The 19050-nt window shown below is 43.7% G+C and overlaps 1 protein-coding gene across 1 annotated transcript in view; it reads left to right on the top strand.

The window, feature by feature from the left end:
- LOC130259852 (uncharacterized) overlaps positions 1-17281 on the top strand; it is a 37998-nt gene extending 20717 nt beyond the window's left edge. Inside the window, exons 3-8 of the mRNA XM_056504608.1 lie at positions 3055-4049; positions 8086-8137; positions 8238-8340; positions 9565-9728; positions 13457-13699; positions 14315-17281. Of these exons, the coding sequence (XP_056360583.1) occupies positions 3055-4049; positions 8086-8137; positions 8238-8340; positions 9565-9728; positions 13457-13699; positions 14315-15052 (2295 nt within the window). The 3' untranslated portion in view covers positions 15053-17281. The remainder of the gene's footprint in view (positions 1-3054; positions 4050-8085; positions 8138-8237; positions 8341-9564; positions 9729-13456; positions 13700-14314) is intronic.
- The last annotated feature ends 1769 nt before the right edge of the window (positions 17282-19050 follow it).

Below are 19050 nucleotides of genomic sequence, written 5' to 3'. Positions count from 1 at the left end.
CACAAGTGTTGGGAACATTTGGAACCTCTGGCCAGAGAGGAAAGTACTGAAAAGCAGACGAACAGGACTGGTAATCTGGTTCTCCCTGCTCATAATTCACATAATTGGTGTGGGCATATATCAAGTGTTGTTTGCAAAAAGACAACAACCTATCATTTGCAAAGATTAAAAATGTGCCAATTTTTTTTTTGCATGCATCTGTCAAAAGCCCACAAGTCTATAGCTTGCTGCAGAAGGGAACATCTGTGTCTAATTGGCAAAACTCAGGGTTCATAATGGGTGATTCAAATGAACAAAACCATTTTGTCATTCATTCAGCTGGGGATTATAAACTAATCAGAAATCCTTCCCCCTCCTCTTCCCTCAGATCTGTCTTGCATTTCCTGTCCCTTGTGGGTTTTTTTCCCTGATCTCAGAGCAAGTCTTGAATCTTTTTGGTCTCACAAGCCATAATAAATTAATAATAAATTAATAATAAATTAATAATAAATTCCCCCACTGCCATGACCTTTCAGCCATATTTCTGGAATTCACACATTGCCTTTCCCCCTCTGCCCAGGTTTGGGGGTGCAGGGCAGCTCTTGGGGTTTTTATTGTAGCCAGCTGGTGGCTCAAGAGGCACCTTTCATCTGAGGCTCCTTGGATGTACACAGAATGTGCAAGATATTTCTCCTGAGATGATGACAGTTCGACAGATCCGAGTGAGAGTGAAGGCAGGAAAGGCAGCTCATCCAGAGGGTGGGAGTGAGGGATTTTTGGGGGGGATGCACTTCCCCATTCAGCACTCTGGTGATGAATCCCACAGCACCCGCTGATCTGGGGTGTTAACAAAGTCTCCTGGTAGTAGAGGAGGGGCTGTGAACGCCTCCAAGCGCCTTCTCAGTGTCTGAAAAAAGGCAGCTGGAGCACTTCACATATTCCTCAAAACAAAATCTCAACCCTCAATCACTGCTAATTTAAGGAGGCTTGAGCCAATCTGTGATCCTCCCACACCCAGGAGTGCCACCCTGCAAGAGCAGCAGTGCCTCCCAAACTGGGCACATATTTTAGTGCAAGAGTTAGGTGGTGTTTACTGTTTCTTGCTGTGCAAATATCTTGTTTAAAAGAGAGCTCAGAAGATCAGTGTGGAACAAAGGCAAGACTGCAGCAATGTGCTGAAATGAAGGGAAGGAATACAAGAGAAGCAACAGAAAATCCCTCTATTCTTCTTCCAAGTGTAAGAGACATTCTCTCCCTGAGGAAAGAGAAGCATATGCACTGGAAACCAGCAAGTTTTCAGTAAAATCCAAGTGACAACAAATATATCTGTAATTCTGATGTGAATTACTAAATGGATCTAAATGTTAGCACCTGTATCCTCTTAAACTGACATAAAGTTTTGCTTGTTTCCCCTGGATTTTTACCATGAATTAACTAATCCAGACAGAACCCCAACATTTTACCTCCTGGAGAAAAGATCAGTAAAGTTCTATTAATATGTTTTGGCTTTATATGTGGGACTCCTAAGGCATTAGACAGAGAATAATATATGTGCTGTAATGAATGTGCTTTTTTTTCCACTTGGGACTTCCAGCCATAGTCCAGCCCAGGTGCCTTAAATGAGCAGCCTGTAGTTTATTCCACTATAATTAACATAAGCTTTGATTTAGATGACACTTTTACAAGTCAAATATTGGATTCCAAATTGAATACAGAACACAGCTTCCACCCACATTACTGTTTTGATCCTTTTCTGTGGCCATACTGCATCCACCCTGAAATCCCCCAGAATATGAGCAGCACCTGCTGGAAAACAAAGGTTGTGCCTCACAGAACAGGTCTGGCTTTTTGTTTCTATTTAGGAGCTTTTAACATTTGGCATTGCATTTTTTTTCTTTTCATTTCAATATAAGCCAAGGGGAGGGACCAAGAGAAAAAAAATCTGGAGTATTTTGATCTTTGTGGCTTTATATGGACTTCATAAGCTTTGTTTGTTCTACTGCCAAGTTCCTTTGTGTTTAAATAGATAACAGACCAAGACAACTAATCATTTCCAATAAAAAAACCACACCAAACCCAAAGCATTCCCTTTCTTTTCCAATTAATGCTTGTAAACCCATGCTCCTAGACTGGGCTTGTGACCTAAACACTTCTGGTTTTGGGTTTTTTTTCTTTCCCTATTCAAAAGCAATTGCCTAAGGCACAGACTGTGCTCTGCAAATTTATGAAAGAATCTTGAAAACAGGCTCTGAGAGTGGTTTTGGGAGAAGGTAGTTGTAAATATGATGTGCAAAAGCAGCCTCATGCACCTTTAGAAAAGAGAAAAGCACAGAATGGTGATTAGTGCCACCATTTATGGACTTCCTTCCTCCTTGGAGGCTGGAGGCTATTTGTGGAGAAGGAAGAAATAGCAGATTCACATGGAACTGTCACTGTGTTATGTAAAATGCATGTTGGTTGCTGGTTTACTGGTAAGAGCTAGTATCTGCTGCCACTATTTTGAGAGGCTTTGCACTTGAAAAAGATGTGATTTGCCCAATCAAAAGTAGCTGCGTTTTACTGAAGTAAATAAGGCTGAATGTCCTTGAAACAGAAGATGAGTTGGTTGGATGAATCATGGGTGATCATCAATGCAAAGGTTCTTTTTTACATGAAAATGTTTTTGTAATGAAAATAACACAGAGTTTTAAATGCTGTGACGCATTTTTGCTTTGGCTTCTTAAGATTTTTCTCACACAGCCAACTGTTTAGGTCAAAAAGTTGTATGTTTGCCAACAGCACAAATTATCAGTAGTAGGAAGTGAGTATTATGTGAATTACTTGTGTGGGTTATATTTCTCTTGGAGGTTGACCATCCAATATACATTTCCATAGTCTCTAAGAGTGGCTTCCTGTATTAGATTGATGCTCCAAAAAAGTAGGAGCTAAAACTTGCACAAACTTAGTGAATTTCCCTGTCTTGGGGGTATCTTAAACCAGCCTCTGAAGGGAAAGGAAAGAGTCAGAACTTCTACTGGTCTGGCAGACTAGGTCTAATCTATGGCAAGATGTAAAATTCTCTGTTTTATTTCCCAGGTGTATTACTCCTGTGGTGCAGTGGTGGAATCAATGGAAAGAGGCCTGATTTTGTCACCAGGTTTTCCAAACAACTACTACCCAGGGACACACTGTGTCTGGCAGTTTTTCATTCCCATGAGAACCCATCTCATCTTGGAAATATTTGACTTTGACATTTTTGAGAGCTCTAGTGAAACTCCAACCCCCTGGGATGGCTTTTCTGCCCCTACTACAACAGAAAATAAGGACATGCCTTCTCTTGAGGAAAACCTGGGCTTTGCTGCCCACACCACAAAACCCTCTCTCCAGACCTCGACATTGAAGGTGGCTCAGAATCTGAGCAGCACCAGAGACCAGTCAAAGGACCATGCTGGTCACCTGGAGGAACTTCCAGGAGCCATCTCAAAAAAAGATGAAGCCAAACAAGCATCTGAAGAAAACCAGTGGAAGCAGATGAAGGAACCCAAAGGGATCACCAAGGCTGGGCCAGAGGAGCTGCCATTCCCTGTGGCTGGCAGTGCCTCAGGGCAGAGGCAGAACACCAGCGGGCTGGGAACAGGAGAGGATTTGGAAGGGAAGGTGTTGCTTGCCCACCTAGCTGCTAGTGAGAGAGATGCAGTCACAGTGGAGAGCTGGACTCTTCCCTCAACAGCACTTCCCATGGACATCTCCTCCAGCCCTCAGTCAGCAGTGGATGTCTGTCCCCATGATGTATTGTATGTTTCTGACCTCATCACATTTTCCTCTCGCTTCTGCGGCCCGAATTCCCCTGTGAACAAGACCATGGTGTTTGGTTCCCCTCTGGAAATGGTGGAGGTGATCCTGGAGCTGATCACCACCACGGGCCGGGGCCGGGGCTTTGCCATGCTCTTCGAGTACAGGAACATCTCGGAGCCCGGCGCTGTGGATGCTGTGAGGCAGGAGAGGAGGGACAGCATGATGCTGCTGGCAGTTCTAACAGGGATCCTTCTCTTTGCTCTTGTTTTGCTCTCTGCCCTCTGTGTAGCTTGCAGGTAAGGTTGTGCACACCAGAGCCTCGGAAGCATGTGATATTATCCATAGGGAAAAGACCAGAAAAGAATTACATTTCCAGAAAAGTTACATTTCCTTTGCTCTGCTAACTCCTGCTGTCCTCCAAGTGTGGTAAAGTGGGAACAGAGGAAGTCAATGCCACTCACTGCTCCTGCCCCAGGCTCCTCAGCTTTCTTTCCTATTCCTCCAGCTCCTGCACCTCAGATTTATTTTCTGTTTTCTGCATAAATATTGGTCAGTACTTTTGTGGGCATTTTTTGTTCCAGTGGCAGTGGTGCCTTTGAACCTCAGCTTTTGGCTGATGAACAAAATCAGCACAGAAAGATCATCCTTCCCTGAGTCTCCTGAGCAGGTTGAGCTGACAGTCACTGCATCTTTTCATAGAAATCCCATAGTTTGGCTCTAACTAACCACCACTAGCACTCTGCAGAAAAATAAATAATAACCAAAGTATTACCACATAGAATTAAGATTTAAAAATATTTTTCCATCTGTAGCATATTTTATCCAAGACACTGTGCAGAAATTTTAAATCCAATGCATTCAGTGTGTTAAGAAGTCATCTGCACATTCCTTTGATGCTGGGGAAGAGCCCAGAGCCATGCTGCAGTACCTCTCATTGTTCCCAAATGCAATCCAAAACAATCCAGTCAAATGAGCAGATGGTCAGGATGGGTTGTGGATTTCCAGGTCCTGATGCTAACTAGTTAAATGGCTAAAACCAGACAGTTACACAAGCATGCCCCTCCAGTCAATTGCTTTTCTTTTATATATTTCTTTTCTCTATCTCTATCCAAGGAACACTTCTCCGCCCCCCCAGCATATGTTTGCATTTTTCTAACTCCCTAGTGAAAACATTTTTGTAGAAACAGTGATTTATTTCTTTCCCTTCCAACAAATTCAAAACAGACCCTATGCTCCCCAGGTTTTTGTCAAAATAAACACCATTTTTCAACTGTTTTGACTTCAATGAAAATATCAGGTGAAGTGAAACAAACGCTTGCAGGGCTCCACTCTGGTGGTTGGTGTTGGCAGCAGTGTTCATTTCCCAGAGCCATCAGGCAGCTGCTCTGGTTTCTCCTTTCCTGCATCCCTGCCTCATCCAGTGTGCATCCTCCAACCCCAGAGGTGTCAGGGTTGCCCAGACACCCCTCACCACCCTTGTCCTTATGGAGGCTGCATTTTAGCTCTGGCTAATAAGCATGAGATGCAGGCCAGTCACACTGGGCACCAGAGCACGTGGGGAGAGTGGGGAAGCTTAAACATCCTCTCTTTTGCTGTATATATAGAAATTCCTGCTTTCAGGGTCTGAGCTTTTTGTAGCTGTAAGAGTTAAACCTGCATGTGCTACATCTAACTAACCTTTCTGTTTTTAAAGAGCTTGCAGAACACCAATTTAGACCACAATTTTTTGCTAGCTCTAAAGGAAAATGTCTGGTGGAAAATGTCTTCCAGATACCAAATACTTTATTTTTATACTCTTGCCAATCTTCAAAAGAGACAGAAACAGGCTCCCTTTGCTATGGCAGCAGTCTGGGCTGATACACATGTTGAGTAGGCTGTTCTTGCTCCAATACCCCTATTTAATTTCACTGTAACGATCCATGAAGCAGAGTATTATTCAACCCAAAAAGTACACTGGCAATCTGAGGCTCCACTGGCTGAGATTTCCTCTGCAAAGCCTGTTTAGAAAGTCAGGCCATGCTGCTCACATTCACAGTTTGGCTTTTTGCTTGTCAGATGTTTACAAAATAATGTTCTGCACCTCCTGACCAGCAGAAAAAAAAAATTCCACAGGATTTCAGCCCCCCACAGCAATGTTTGTGTGTTCTGGTCACTGGGAATACATCCTGCCAGGGGTCCTATGGCACAGGATTAGACTTGCTTCTTTTAACACTGCTATTTATGCCTCTTCATTGCTCTACAACTCTTTTTTTTTTTTTTAAAGAAGATATCTATAACTCAGCCAGCTGTTGACTGAATGTAAATAGAGACTAGAGACTACCCCTGCTCCTTCAGCCTCCTGAGAGGGTGTTTACCATCCCAGCCTCCTGTATTCCCTGCATGCTACTCCTAGGAAGCCTTGATTACACCACTTTATTTTTTGTCAGACTTAGAGCATTTAAGTGAGACCAGGTGGAAGTGATGCCATGACCTGTGCTGAGTTACCTCACCTGTGTTGCACTGGAAGAGTCTTTTCTCCCTCTTTACTGTGGGATGTGCTTTGAGGGTATTGGTCTCTGGCCCCAGAACCACTGGCACTGCTTGGAGCTTGCCTTCCTCACAGCTGTGAGGTTTTTAATGCAGCTCAGAATAAGACTGCTGAGGCCATTAAGCACTAAGCATTAAACTTCTTTTAGACTGAGCCCATCAAGCTCTATTTTATGCTTCTTGTCCTAAACAGGGGCTTGAAATCAGGTGTCAAATGTGTATTAGCCACAGTCTGTCCTCACTGCAGAAAATGTCAGGGTGGCAAGGGGTGGGCTGAGGGGGGAAATGATGGTGCTTCAGCAGTTCAGCACATGGAGAGCTGGGAGCAGCCCCCCGAGGCACAGGGACACTGTCCTGGCTGCACTGGGCACTGCAGAGGATGCCAGGAGGAGCCTGGAAGCTCTTGGCCTTGTAAACTTGCCTTCCACTTTCTTTTCTCTTCATACTTTATTTATTCCTCTGGTACCAGGTTTAGCTGATGATTTTTTTTTTTTTCCATTTCTATCTGCTGTTCTTGCTCAGCTAAAAGTAGCAGGCTCTGCCTTGCCAGGAGTAGAAATGGCCTGGGATGGGCTTGGCACCCACTGCCACTCCAGTGCACCAAGCCATCAGCAGTGTCTGCTCAGGCTCATTGCATTGAGCAGGGCAAAGCTCTCTGGGGAAACTCCAAGTCTCTGCCACACTGCAGCTTTTGTTTGCTACTTGGGGAGGGAATGAAAGCTTCAGTTGTTAGTTGGCCAATAATTCTAATTACTTTTGGCCATGAAGCCTGGCTTGAGTAATGGGGGATTTTTTATTTTCTTTCCCAAGCCCCAAGAACAACAGATACATCCACCTTATTTAATTTTAGTCCTGTCCCATGCAGTCAAACTTTTGCTGTATGGTTGCAACCCATGAATTGTAACTGCACTTTACACCTGCACAGCCTCCCAACCCTTGAGTGTACAGTGACTCCATCAAGCCAACAATGTTGCCATCTCTCCCCACCCAAGCTGCCCTGCCAGTCACTGCCTGCTGCCCACCCACCACCTGGAGGTGAGAATTTACCTTTGCAATGACCTGGGTTGCATCCATGAGTCAGTGCCTAATGCTCCTCCATGTCTATGCCATCCCCTGGAGAACCACTGGGCACAGACCACACTTGTTTTAGTCATTACCACATTTACCAGTGCCAGCCTTTCTTTATGATATCTTTAAGTCTTATTCATCCAAAAGCTCATAACACTAGTTGTTTCATAATCTCAGTTTTAATACAAAAGTGAAAAAATGGCTAAGAACATGCGTCTCCCTTCAGCCAAGGGGCACGTTCATCCCATCACCATCTTCCACAGCTCTGCCTTTTAGTGAAACAGTCATACAAATGAGCAGCATCTGATGCTCTCTGCTTGCTAAATATAACCCAGTATGCAGAATTAGCTATGCAGATGAAATACTCTGTCTAGCAGGATAAGAAGGATGTCACTGCCCAGACTGAAGGATCCCAGTCCTGCTACTCAGTTACTGATGTGAAAGAGCAGCTGTCAGGGGGAGCCTGGTGGGACTTGGCAGAGGCCTGAGCTCTGTTCCTGCTTTTGCAGTGAGAATAAGAAGATGACAGGTTCTTCTCCAGCTGAATTTCCACCACATGAGCATATCATTTTCTCCCCTTGTTTACAGGCCTTGCTGCCTTGAGTCTTGGCAAGTATTTTGGATGCTCATAACCTGCTGGGTTCCCCTCGCAGGATGAGCAGAGCCGAGAACTTTCCTGCTGTGGATCTTTAACTCACTCGAGGGCTTGTTGTTGTTGTTGCTGTCTCTCCTTTTCAGGCAGAGAACGTGCCCCAAAAGGAGCTCATCCAACGCATGCAGTGACCAGGAGGTTAGTGCTAATGGCTTCAGCAATTTCTGTTTCTCTCTTTCATATTGGCTGTTGCACTGTTTATCTGACGATGTTTACTGGGGCATGTTCTGAGTTGTAGAACAGGATCCAGAACTCCAGTGCCGATATCAATGAGCTGCAGCTGGTGGTGCCAAGCCGGGAGAATGAGAACAACAACCACTCTGTGAGCCGGGAGCAGGCGGGTGAGTGGGGGCAGCGGCCGCAGCGGGTCAGGGCACCCCGAGCACCCCCGGGCCACTTCAGCACCTCTGGTTTCTTCTAGCCTTGGTCACTGTCTCGTCCATGCACAGCTGGAGAGCTGCTCCAAGCAGAAAGCCTGTGTTGTGGGGACTGTCCCTTGCTGCTCCCCCCTCCCTGGAAGGGTAATTCCCCTGGCAAGGAGCTCACAGAGCGCAGCTCCAGTGCGCTGCCAACACAAGCTGTCACAGCACATGGCACTGCAGACTCTGGGTTAGCAGAGCAAATGTTGGGTTCAGGCTGCTACAAACAACTTACACAGATCCATAAACTGGGAAGAGTTTCACCTGCCCCAGGCCTAGCTTTGTCCAGAAAGGACAGGTTTTACAATGCTCAGGTTGTCTTTGGCCAGCTGCAGCTCCCAGAGCTCACAGTTTCTGTGGGTCTGTATGGATGGAAGTGCTTTGGGTGACATTCACCTCACAGTGTGCTCCCAGAAAAAAGCATCCCAGCCAAGCTGCAGAGAATGTCACTTGCTGCAATTTTGAGTCACAACACATGAACTGTCCTAGTGGCTCTTTTGGTTAGTGGAGGCCAACAGGGAGTGACTTTGTGTTGTGCTGTGACACACCATCACACCATCCATGAACCTTCAGCCACACAGCTCTCACAAAGGGATCTCCATAAAAAACTAATTCTGTACTCCCAGCCACAATAGCTTCTCATCTCCTTGAGGAGGTTGTGGCCAGAGTTCTCCTTGCCTGCACCTCATGACAGGCCTTGGGGACACATGGAGACACACACCCCTTCATGGCAGTCCCTGGAGCATCAGGCTGCCCCTAGGAGCAGCTTCACTGGGGTTTAACCAAAAACTACAGCTCCTAATATTAGCAGATATGAATAAATAAAAATAAAAGTGAGTTGAGCAGGTTTCTGATCTGCAGCACAACCTCGTGTGTTTAACACAAGGAATTTCAGTTCATGTGTGTTTTTATTAGAAAGCAGACCCAAGGGTGTTTCTCCACTCCTCTTTTGTTTTGTTTTCAAAAGCTTGCAGTTTCAGGAGAGCAAACTGTTGACTTGAATTTTGTTCTAACTGGTGCAACAGCCAGCCAAAGCCTGTTCTAGATTGTCTGGGGAGGGAGGGAGGAGGGTTTGTCATGGAGGAGTTGGAAACAGATGTTTTGGACTCTTGCAAGCAGTCTTTATTGATTTTCTTCCTTTCTCAGTCACTTCCTGTAGAGGCAGCACAGAACGGTCTCCTCAGGACACTGACCCAGATGTGCCCTCCTCCATCTCTGCAGTGACCACTGAGACTGGGAGTGATGAAGTGTTTATCATTTCTGCTGGACCTGGGACCAGTGGGCTGAGCTTTACCACCTACAGGATCCAGGTACATTCCCCAGCATCTCTAGCAAGCTGCAGGATGCCCCTCTTGGACAGCACTTGTCATACCTGTGCACTTATGCCCAATGCCCACTTTCTAAAAAGGCAGGGACTGAACCAGGCAGTTCTCCTACTCCTCAAGCTGAGCTGCCATCAAATGTGGACTGTGATCCCCTGAGCCAGTATCTTCCCAGCTTTAGGAAGAGCAAATGCAGAGCCCTACCTCACCTCTGCTAGCAAATAATGGAGAAGTTTGCCAGCAGGCACTAGGACCAACCTGCAGACGTGTTAATTGGCAAAGCTGATGTTCCATTAAAATTACCACCTGTAGCAACTGAAAGAGCTGGGAGTCAGACCTACTGACCACCACTCCAAGGGATCTGGGAAGCTACTCAGCTCCTCAGCTTGGCAGAAAGTGTCTCACCAAGCTGATATGAAAATTAACAGTGTAGGCTCTAAAAAAAAATCAAGTACTTCAAGTGAAAGCACTGAGGCCCTCACAAATTCACAGACAGAAACCTGAATTGATTCAGCAGGTTCTCTCTTATTTTAGCTCTTTCCCCCAGATTCCTGGTCCTTTATTTGTTTAGGAACAGATAATGGCTCGGAAGCCTCAGGTCTGGCTGTCACCTCTTCAACCTCGAGTGAGTGCAGACAGAGCACATTCATTACAACTGTTTGCTAAAGCCTTTCCCAGGTCAATACTCTCTTCTCCAGTGCCCTCTCTCTTTCCCACAAGAGGATAAACAACCAGCACAAGGAACTCGCATGCCCAGGACAGGCTGTATTATACTTCTGTCACAGTTTACAAAAACAAAAGCATTCTGTATCCCTGCACTTGATTAGGAAATTAGCCAGGAGGCCAGGCTGGTCAGGATTTTCCTACACTGGTGTAAGACACGTGCTGAGCTTTTCCTCCAGCTGGTCACCCTGATGAACAGTAAGAGGGGAAAAAAGGGAAACAGCTCTGGAGCCTTCCCTTGCCTGAACATTCCCTTTTGTGGAGCAGGGCACTGGGAGCTGCAGCCAGACTGGGCACCCTTGGACAAACACCTGCACTCCCTGGTCCTTTCCAGAGCAGAGCTTCACCTGCTGGCAGCCCCACACACATCTTCTAGGCAGGAGGTAAAAACATTTTCCTGCCCCTTTTCCCACTTCAGTCAGAAGGAAAAAATACCCCCCATTTCTATTCTGACATTGCTTCTGCAATCAATCTTCAGAGGGCATTAATATGTAAAATAAATAAAAGAGAGTTAAAACAGTGAAAGCAACCCAAAGAATTAAACACATTATTAAGTCAGGAAGCATGTCCTCAGTGATGTCCATGCAGCACACAAGTGAGGCAATATTCCCAACCAAATTCCTCAAGGAACAGAAAACAGGGCCTTTTAAAAAGCCCTGGGCCTTTCCCCACAGCTGAAGTTCGTCTTCTCCAGGAGTGTGGAAATTGAGCAGAGCACAATAATTGCAAACCTGCACTCAAACGGGTTCTTACCAGGCCACGTGATACTGAGGTTCCTGGATGTCAGATGTGTTTACAGCTGAATTTTCAGATGTGTATTTTTAGGGTGTGAAATGCTGCTGGCCAGCCAGCCTGCAGGCCTCCCAGAGGAGCTGGAGCATGGCTTTGTGGCCAGCACTGGGCAGTGGGATGAGAGATCTGCTGGAGCACAGCCCGTTCCTTGGCAGGAGCTGAGAGATCCCCATGTGAAAACACGTGTGAAATCCTGAGCCTTCTCAGTCAGTAAATAATGCCAGCACCCTCACCTCATGCTAAATGCTTGACTAGAATTTGTCAATTTATAAGGAGCATTCATTAAAAAAATTATCTTGATCTTTTCCCTGAGAAATGGTGTCTGGCTGCTTGGTCCTGTGCTGCCCACCAAGTGCGAGCCCCAGCTCTGCTGGGCCTCAGGCAGCGATTAACTGGCTTTTGCTCTGCAGCTTTTAAAACCCATTTGAAGACACCAGTCCTGTGTTATGGGGGAAGAGCTGGGAGGGCAAAAAACTCCTTCTGTGACTGGCATGAGGAAACAGAGGGTGAGATGATTCCAGGTGTCCTCCACTAGGGTCATGGCTTTCTAAATCTCCTTTGGTTTAAGGCATCATTCACCCTTTGGCTAACTCATGACTGGGATCTCTGTGATCACACACTGCAGGTTTCAGGTGCAAAGGTTTGAGTGAAGAGTATAATCATGGAAGTTTAATAAACATTTCTGGCCAAAACAAACAAAAATTTCTTGCCATTTTCAAAAGTCTAGAAAATATATTGTTCATCTTCCCAGTTGCTTCCAGTGAATCTGTCTCAAAACCATTGACTAATTTTTACATCAGTTTGGAGGTATTTATGATAATATTAGAATTATAAATCCTAAGACAGTCTGAAGGGACCACTGAGGAGAAGACAGCCGGCTTAAAAATTTATAAATAAAGATTGTCCCTTTAATAAAATCTTCTACTAGGAGCTTAACATTGAAACAAACTTATCCAGAGCCTGATGCCTCTCCTGGCTTCCTACTGAGTTTCTTTTTCTGATCTAGTGCTAATTTCTTGCCTCTCTGCCCATCCACTTCCAATATGACACATTCACTAAATAGTTTCTTTGATTTGTAGAAACTTGGGAGATTCAGTTTCTCAGAAATAACAAATTACATGTTTCTGGTTTCTCAGGATTTTAAAATCCAGGACACTGTGGGATTTATTTCAGACACTTTTTAAGGACTATGTAAACTTTGGGAATGTGGATTTTGCATTCCTCTCATGACAACCACGTTTGCACAGCTGAAAATTAAAAATATGTATAGAGTTGTGTAACAGGAGGTTTAAATAACAGGTGAAGTATTAGTACGAATAAAAAGAAATTCATAGTCAGAGATTCTCTAACTTTTCTGGCTCTAAGATCGTATCAATATTAAGAACAAAAATTGTGATTTCAAATGCAACATCAGAACTTATAAAGTATGGAAGATATGTTTATAGTTCATTCCCATGTCTGATCAAATCTGCTCAGACACAGGGCTGGTGACAGCAGTTTGATGTAGTCTCACCTTCTGATGATGTCAATTTTACACCTGTCTGAGTGTCTTGGTCTACTCCTAAAGCATGTTGTCCACCTGAAAAGCACTTTTTATGTGAAATGCAAATCTCCTTGGCTCCAATCCAGTTCTTGTGCTTCTTGTTCTATTCAGCTCAGACACTGAGAACGGATTATTTCCTTTCTCTTTATTTTTCATTCTTTTCATTTTTTATTTCTTCCCTTGCATAGGATAAAGAGCACCACTAACTTCAGTCTTTTCTACTGAACTGTGGATTTTTGAGACTTTTGATTCTCTTGTTGCTTGCTTCTGGATTTCTTTTATCAGGCTCCATCCCCCTTAAATTTTATTTCCCCAGACAGACACACCTGGAGCCTTCCAAGAGCCAAGCAGAGTGGAAAAATTCTGTTCTACACAGTGAAGTTCACGACTCTGATCTGTCTAATACTTCCAGTAAATTAAGCTGTAGATATTTAATATATTTAGTGAGGGTTGTAGGACTATATCTTATGTAACTGAAATTTCCCACTTCAGCTTTAAGCCAGAAACTGGGGAGCAAGTTAAAACAATGAGGAGATGCATTGTATGTCCTCTGAGAACCAAATCAATCAGTCTCATGCACTAACAGCCTGTTTTCAGAGTGTTTCAAAAATGTTTTGCTGCAAGATGCCTGTTAATGATCTTCATTGACTCTTTTCAGGACAAAAACCTGAAAAGGAGTGTGACCAGCCCGGGCTCTGTGTCCGACTGGCTGAGCTCCCAGCCCACGGCAGGGGCAGACGCTGCCGAGAAGGGGAACGTGCAGCTGGAGCATCCCTGTCCCAGGCAGCGCACCTGGAGTGCCCGCACCTTCCACGACCTCCTGGCTCCCATACCACAGCTACAGAAAAAATGGTGTAGCTGGAGCACCAACAGCCCCTTCACGAAGCTGGTTGACAGCAGTGTGAGTCTTTGCAGGGAGGGGAGGATGGTGGGGCTCAGCTCCAGTATTTCCCCCGTTCATTGATGGGACATGTTTTCCCCTTGGCCAGTGCCTCTCCTCTCTGTCTTGAAGTGCAAACACGTGTCTCCATCTTCCTTGCTGTACGGGAAACTCTCTGGCCTAATTATATTGTAATTTATCCAGGCTTTCCTAAAGTATTAAGCAGCTGTATTTTCTAGCAGCTGGCACCTGGTTAAGAAATTATCCCCAGCCCAGAAGAACATTAAAAAATGCCTTCAGACAAGATTATCTCATTGAGTGTTCTGACATGTGCTTTTCTCCCCCTGGTTATGCCTTGAATTTATTATAATTGATGTGTTGTTATTGCACTGCAAGGAATCTGTAGGTGTGGCAGGGATATCTGGGTCTCACTGACTCTAGTCATCAAACCAACAGCTTGTTACAAAGCTAATAAAGGATGCTTCTTCCTTTTTAAGGTAACAACATAGGTTTTTCCTAAAGAATGCATCTTACCTCTAAAATAACCAGGAATTTAAACTTTTAATTGTCTCGGGATCAAAGTTGAGAGAGCTGCTTTTCGTGGCACATCTACTAATTTTGGACTATTTTGTGCAGGGCTTTTCCACAGCTGCAAGATCCCAAGGTGTGCCAACCAGAAAGGTAATCTCAGCCACTGAGATAGAGGGAGCATCAGAGACTATTTACTCTGATTCATCTGCCAGTAATGCCTCATATCCCCTCACTCTGTCTGCACAGAGGCAGCGGAAGTTAACTTCTTGCAATTTGAAGAAATCCAGATTTGGGAACCCTTATTTTGGAATTTTAGCCAGCTCCCCTGACAGCAAACATGTGAGGTCCTTGGATCCCTCAAGACATCTAGGGGCAGCATCTCCAGGTAACAACCAAAGTCCCAAAAATCTTTTAGAGAGCTCCAACCCACTGAAAATGAACTTGGTCAACAGTTCAAAAACAAAGGAGCTTATGGTAGAAACAGATAAAAACAAACCAGTTTTTGTTATTTCTGAAGAAGGGGATGATCAGCAGCCTCTGGTCCTGGCAGAACACCTTAGTCAGTGTGGAGATCACCTGTCAGAGCAAAATGCTGTGTATGCTCCAGCCGTGGCAGAGAAACAGCCGGGGGTTCTGACTGCAGAGGGGAACAGCTCTGCCGCCTTCACCTCGAGCCTTCCACTTTGGGCAAAATCCCCCACTTCATACAAAGGGCATGGGAAGGCCCCCAGCTCCTCCAGGGACCAGCAGAGCTCAGCAGGTGGAGATGCCAACACCACTGAGACCTTACAGAACTGTGACACCCCCGCTGCTCCTACGCTGTTCCAAGCTTCAGTCCAGTGATGTCCTCGGAAAGATTGAAACATCAGTTCCCAAACCCAGAGGGAACAGGGACATGAGCAGAGCAGAAGCTGTGACGAGCAGTTGAGTGTGGCAGTCACATGTGGCAGCTTTGTTGAGAGCAGTCTTTGCTTCCCACACATTGGGACTGAGATTACAAGGATACAAACCACAGAACAGCACAAATGCCATCTTCCCTCAGTAACCTCATCTCTCTTCTCCTGCATGAGATTTGGATGTAGTTTGTACAAGAAAGCATCCTCTAAAAAAGGTACTTCAGACTGCAGAAACTCTTTTCTGGGATGGGTATGAAAGTAACCTGGGGCAGTCACACCGTGGTTTATATCTGAAATGTAAATCAGTCCCCTGTCCCTGAGGTATCACTTGAGTCTTTCTGTTGGGAGCTCTGAGTTAAATTCTGTTTATAGCTCTGCCTGTACAATCCAAGCCTTGCCAAGCCAAGGGTAAGAATTCAATCATGCATGTTTGCATACAGTTTTGTAAACTTCATTTTAAGTATTTCATAACTTCTGCAGTCTAGCACAAAGCTTACCAAGCATTAGCAACTCTAATATTAAAGAGCAAGATTATCTCATCTCCTAACTTTTTAGAGAAGTGTATAGGCAAGCTGAGCAACCCAATACCAGATGCTTGTTCTATTAAAGTCTGATGTAGCTTTATCTTTGTTAGGTCTACATAGGCTTAGAACACCTCAGTCCACTACATTAAATGACTCCTCATGGCAACAGGAGCCTGTGTACAAAAACACTGAAATACTAGGAATAGTCTTCAGCATCCAACCCTTGGATATTTGCAGCTGCTCTGATCCTATATCCACCAGCTATTTATTGCTGGTAACGCACATTGACTAGAGAACTATTCCCCTTCCTTTAGCAGGCAAGACTTGAAAGAAAAAATTAAGGTGGGGCAAACTTTGAGTGCTCACTTTCTTTAGAAATTAACCCTACCCTGGCTGTGCCTCCCTAAGTACAAATCCAGGGCATTCAATGGAACACTGAACCAAAGGGAAGCCTGATAAGTTCTACTGCCTTTAACAACCCCATCAGTATTTTAACTGCCTCCTGGTGATATTTTCCTATCTTAGCAAGAGACTCCTGCATGTTTGTCCCACAATTCAGAACATTTTTTCTTTCTTAAATGAAAAAATTCCCTCTGAAGCTGCATTTTGCAGCTGCGACAGCACATTGTTTTAAAGCAATACTGTGTCATAAAACAGGTGTCAGAAAGGAATCTTCTGCACAAGTCTTCCCCTGTATTAGCTGCACTGTGCATCCACTTATCTTAATCCTTCTCTGTGAAGGCATTTAAGACTGATTCCTGAAATATTTAACTGAATTATTTATGATTTCACCTGCTATTCCTGCTTCCATTTGCCACCTATTAATGTCTGAGATACGCAACACAAGACTAGAGGTTTTGCCTTATATTTATCCTGTGTGTTTACATGTCTACCTAGACATAGAAGCTGTGCAGCTGGTAAAAGTGGAAGCAAAAACACATTTGCCCTTTAGCAGTTGACTCAAACTTGAACAACAAACAAGTCTCTGCATTTATTATTTCCAGACTGTGTTGAGTAGTTTTGAAGTGCCAAAGTCTGGCTCCATGTTGGTTGGTTCTTTTTTGGTGGGTTTTTTTTTTTTGTTGTTGTTGTTGTTTTAAATTAATGCTACTTGATTCAAAGGGAAGAGTTAATATATTTATGATTTTAAAAGTATTTAGAAGTCTTCACTACTCTAACAATAACTTCCACTGCATTAAATTCATATACATTGTAATTCAATGTTCTGTTAGTTATTACATTTCTAAAGGTTGAAACACTAAAATCTACTTTTGAAAAGTACTTGTGTTCAATTATTGACAATAGTTATATTCGAAGGGCTGGAAAAAGTGGCTTTTTCAATAAAAGCATGTTTAACTACTCATTTTCATGATGTAACAACATTTAATTTGTTTTGCTGAAAGCCTGAGTTGTGCCTCAGAGCACCAGGACAGCGTGTGGGTACCCCAGTGTTGGCAGAAGAGCAGAAAAGCAAACACAGCTTTTGAGATCCTTCCCAATTTCTCTGAGACTGAAGATGAGGTGGTTGTTTACGCCAACCTCCTCCAGTACCTGTTGTGTAACCGAAGGACAGACTTTGCTAACCAGGTTTGTGTAACTGCTGCCAGAGGAGGTTTCTGTGGGAGTTTGTGTTTCCTTTCAGATCCTGCTGCCTGAACACTCTTCCATCACTGCCTGCTGCAGCAGCATATTGGCAATTATTCACAGGACTGCACCAGACACCCTGGCTGCAGCATGGACTATACACATACATACATATACATATATATATACACACATATGTTTACACAGAGATGTGGTGAGAGAGGCCCTGCTCCTGATGAACATGCAATATTGAACAGTGCTGCTTATTCTCAGAACAGAGGTGGCTGATTTACCAACTATTTAAAGGTGATGCCAGAACAGTAGAAGACACTTGTGCCCAGTGCCTGCAGGTGGGTGCTGCAGGTAGCCCAGGGGAGACTTCAGTTCCTGACCTGACTTTTGAAGTTTTTTTGTTTGATTAGGAGGTGTTTTGGATTTTTTTTTTGCTTTAGGCAGATCGCTAAAATTAACTGCTAAAAAGGTATTTTTGTTTTATTTTGTACCCTTAAAGAATGTATAAAATATTTTCTTCTTCTTACAGCTAAGGCAATTGTTTCGAAGCTCTCATATTTTCTTTTTTCCCCAGGAACACAAACAGCTTCTACCCAAACTCTTTCAAAAAGTCACAGTGCAGAGTTAAGAAATTCTGAAAGCTCTGGGTAGAATAAAGCGCCTTAATACTCCCAGCTGTAAATATTGACTAGGATTAGTTTTAAAATAGTATTACTTATGGCATTTATTTTGTTTCTAACAGCTATTATTACTTTGGAGAGCTATGCTGACACTTTTAATGACAGAAAACCTCATCTCTTGTGCATGGGCTTGGATTCAGTTTTACCTTTGTGCACTGCAGAGTTTGCTGTGTGATTCTGTGTTCTGTAACCAAGCAGCAAATGGGATAAGCACTCCACACACTCACTGAAGAGGGGAAAAAAATCACAAATGCATGGGGAAAAATGTCAGAAAAATATTATGGAGCTAGCAAAGAGAAGTGTTCAACAAAACTGCATAATATTCACCTTTTTTCTTTTTAAAATGATCTATTTTGCAATATACTAGTCAAACCCTCTAACCAATGTGTTAGGTAGATTAAATAGGATGAAAATATGTGCATTCCCTACTTTTTCACTGTACAGAGCTTCAAAATGAAAGCTTGAAGCTATATAAGCTGAGAAGAATCTGGTGTGCTGAAGTTCTTACTGTTCAGGTACTTAAAACTGATCGGGAATGTAGGCTCAAAGGGAAAACAAGAGATTTAATATCCAGGTAATGCATCCTAACTTGGAAGACTCAGAATAGCATTTAGTAAGAAAAATCCACTTATAACTTAGTAACAAATCATGAACTGAGGTTTCCTTTCAGAACTCTAACTTTTGTTAAGAGCAGTTGATTACAAAGCTTTCTACTCAGAACTGTTTTGTTGGGTTTTTCTCCCCCTCAGGAGGGTGGCACACGAGCCCTAACAAATCATATTCGACTCAAACAGTCCAGTCAGTAGATTTATTCTAAACAATTAAAGATTAATTTGGATTGCAAGGGAAAAGAAAAGGCAAGTCCTAAGCCAACACTTACCTAATGAAAGCAAGTGAAACTCAGCAGCACTGGAAAGAATACCCAACAGAGACTAAATACAGCTTCAACATATATTCATGGTCTGTCTAGAAATGTCTTTGATGTTAAACCTCATATGGCACACTTAGCATTTTTTATAATTCATTTCCTATGGAAACTAATGAGCTTAAGGGTGAAATTACCTCATTGAAAGTCAAAATGAAAGTGTGAAGAAAAGAAGGATGACCTGGAAAGCAGATTTAGAAGCAATCTTTGCATATTAAGC

This window comes from Oenanthe melanoleuca, chromosome 15 (genome assembly GCF_029582105.1).
Source record: "Oenanthe melanoleuca isolate GR-GAL-2019-014 chromosome 15, OMel1.0, whole genome shotgun sequence".
NCBI lineage: Eukaryota > Metazoa > Chordata > Aves > Passeriformes > Muscicapidae > Oenanthe > Oenanthe melanoleuca.
The sequence above is the reverse complement of the archived record's forward strand: the minus strand, read 5'-3'. Positions and strand labels throughout refer to the sequence as shown.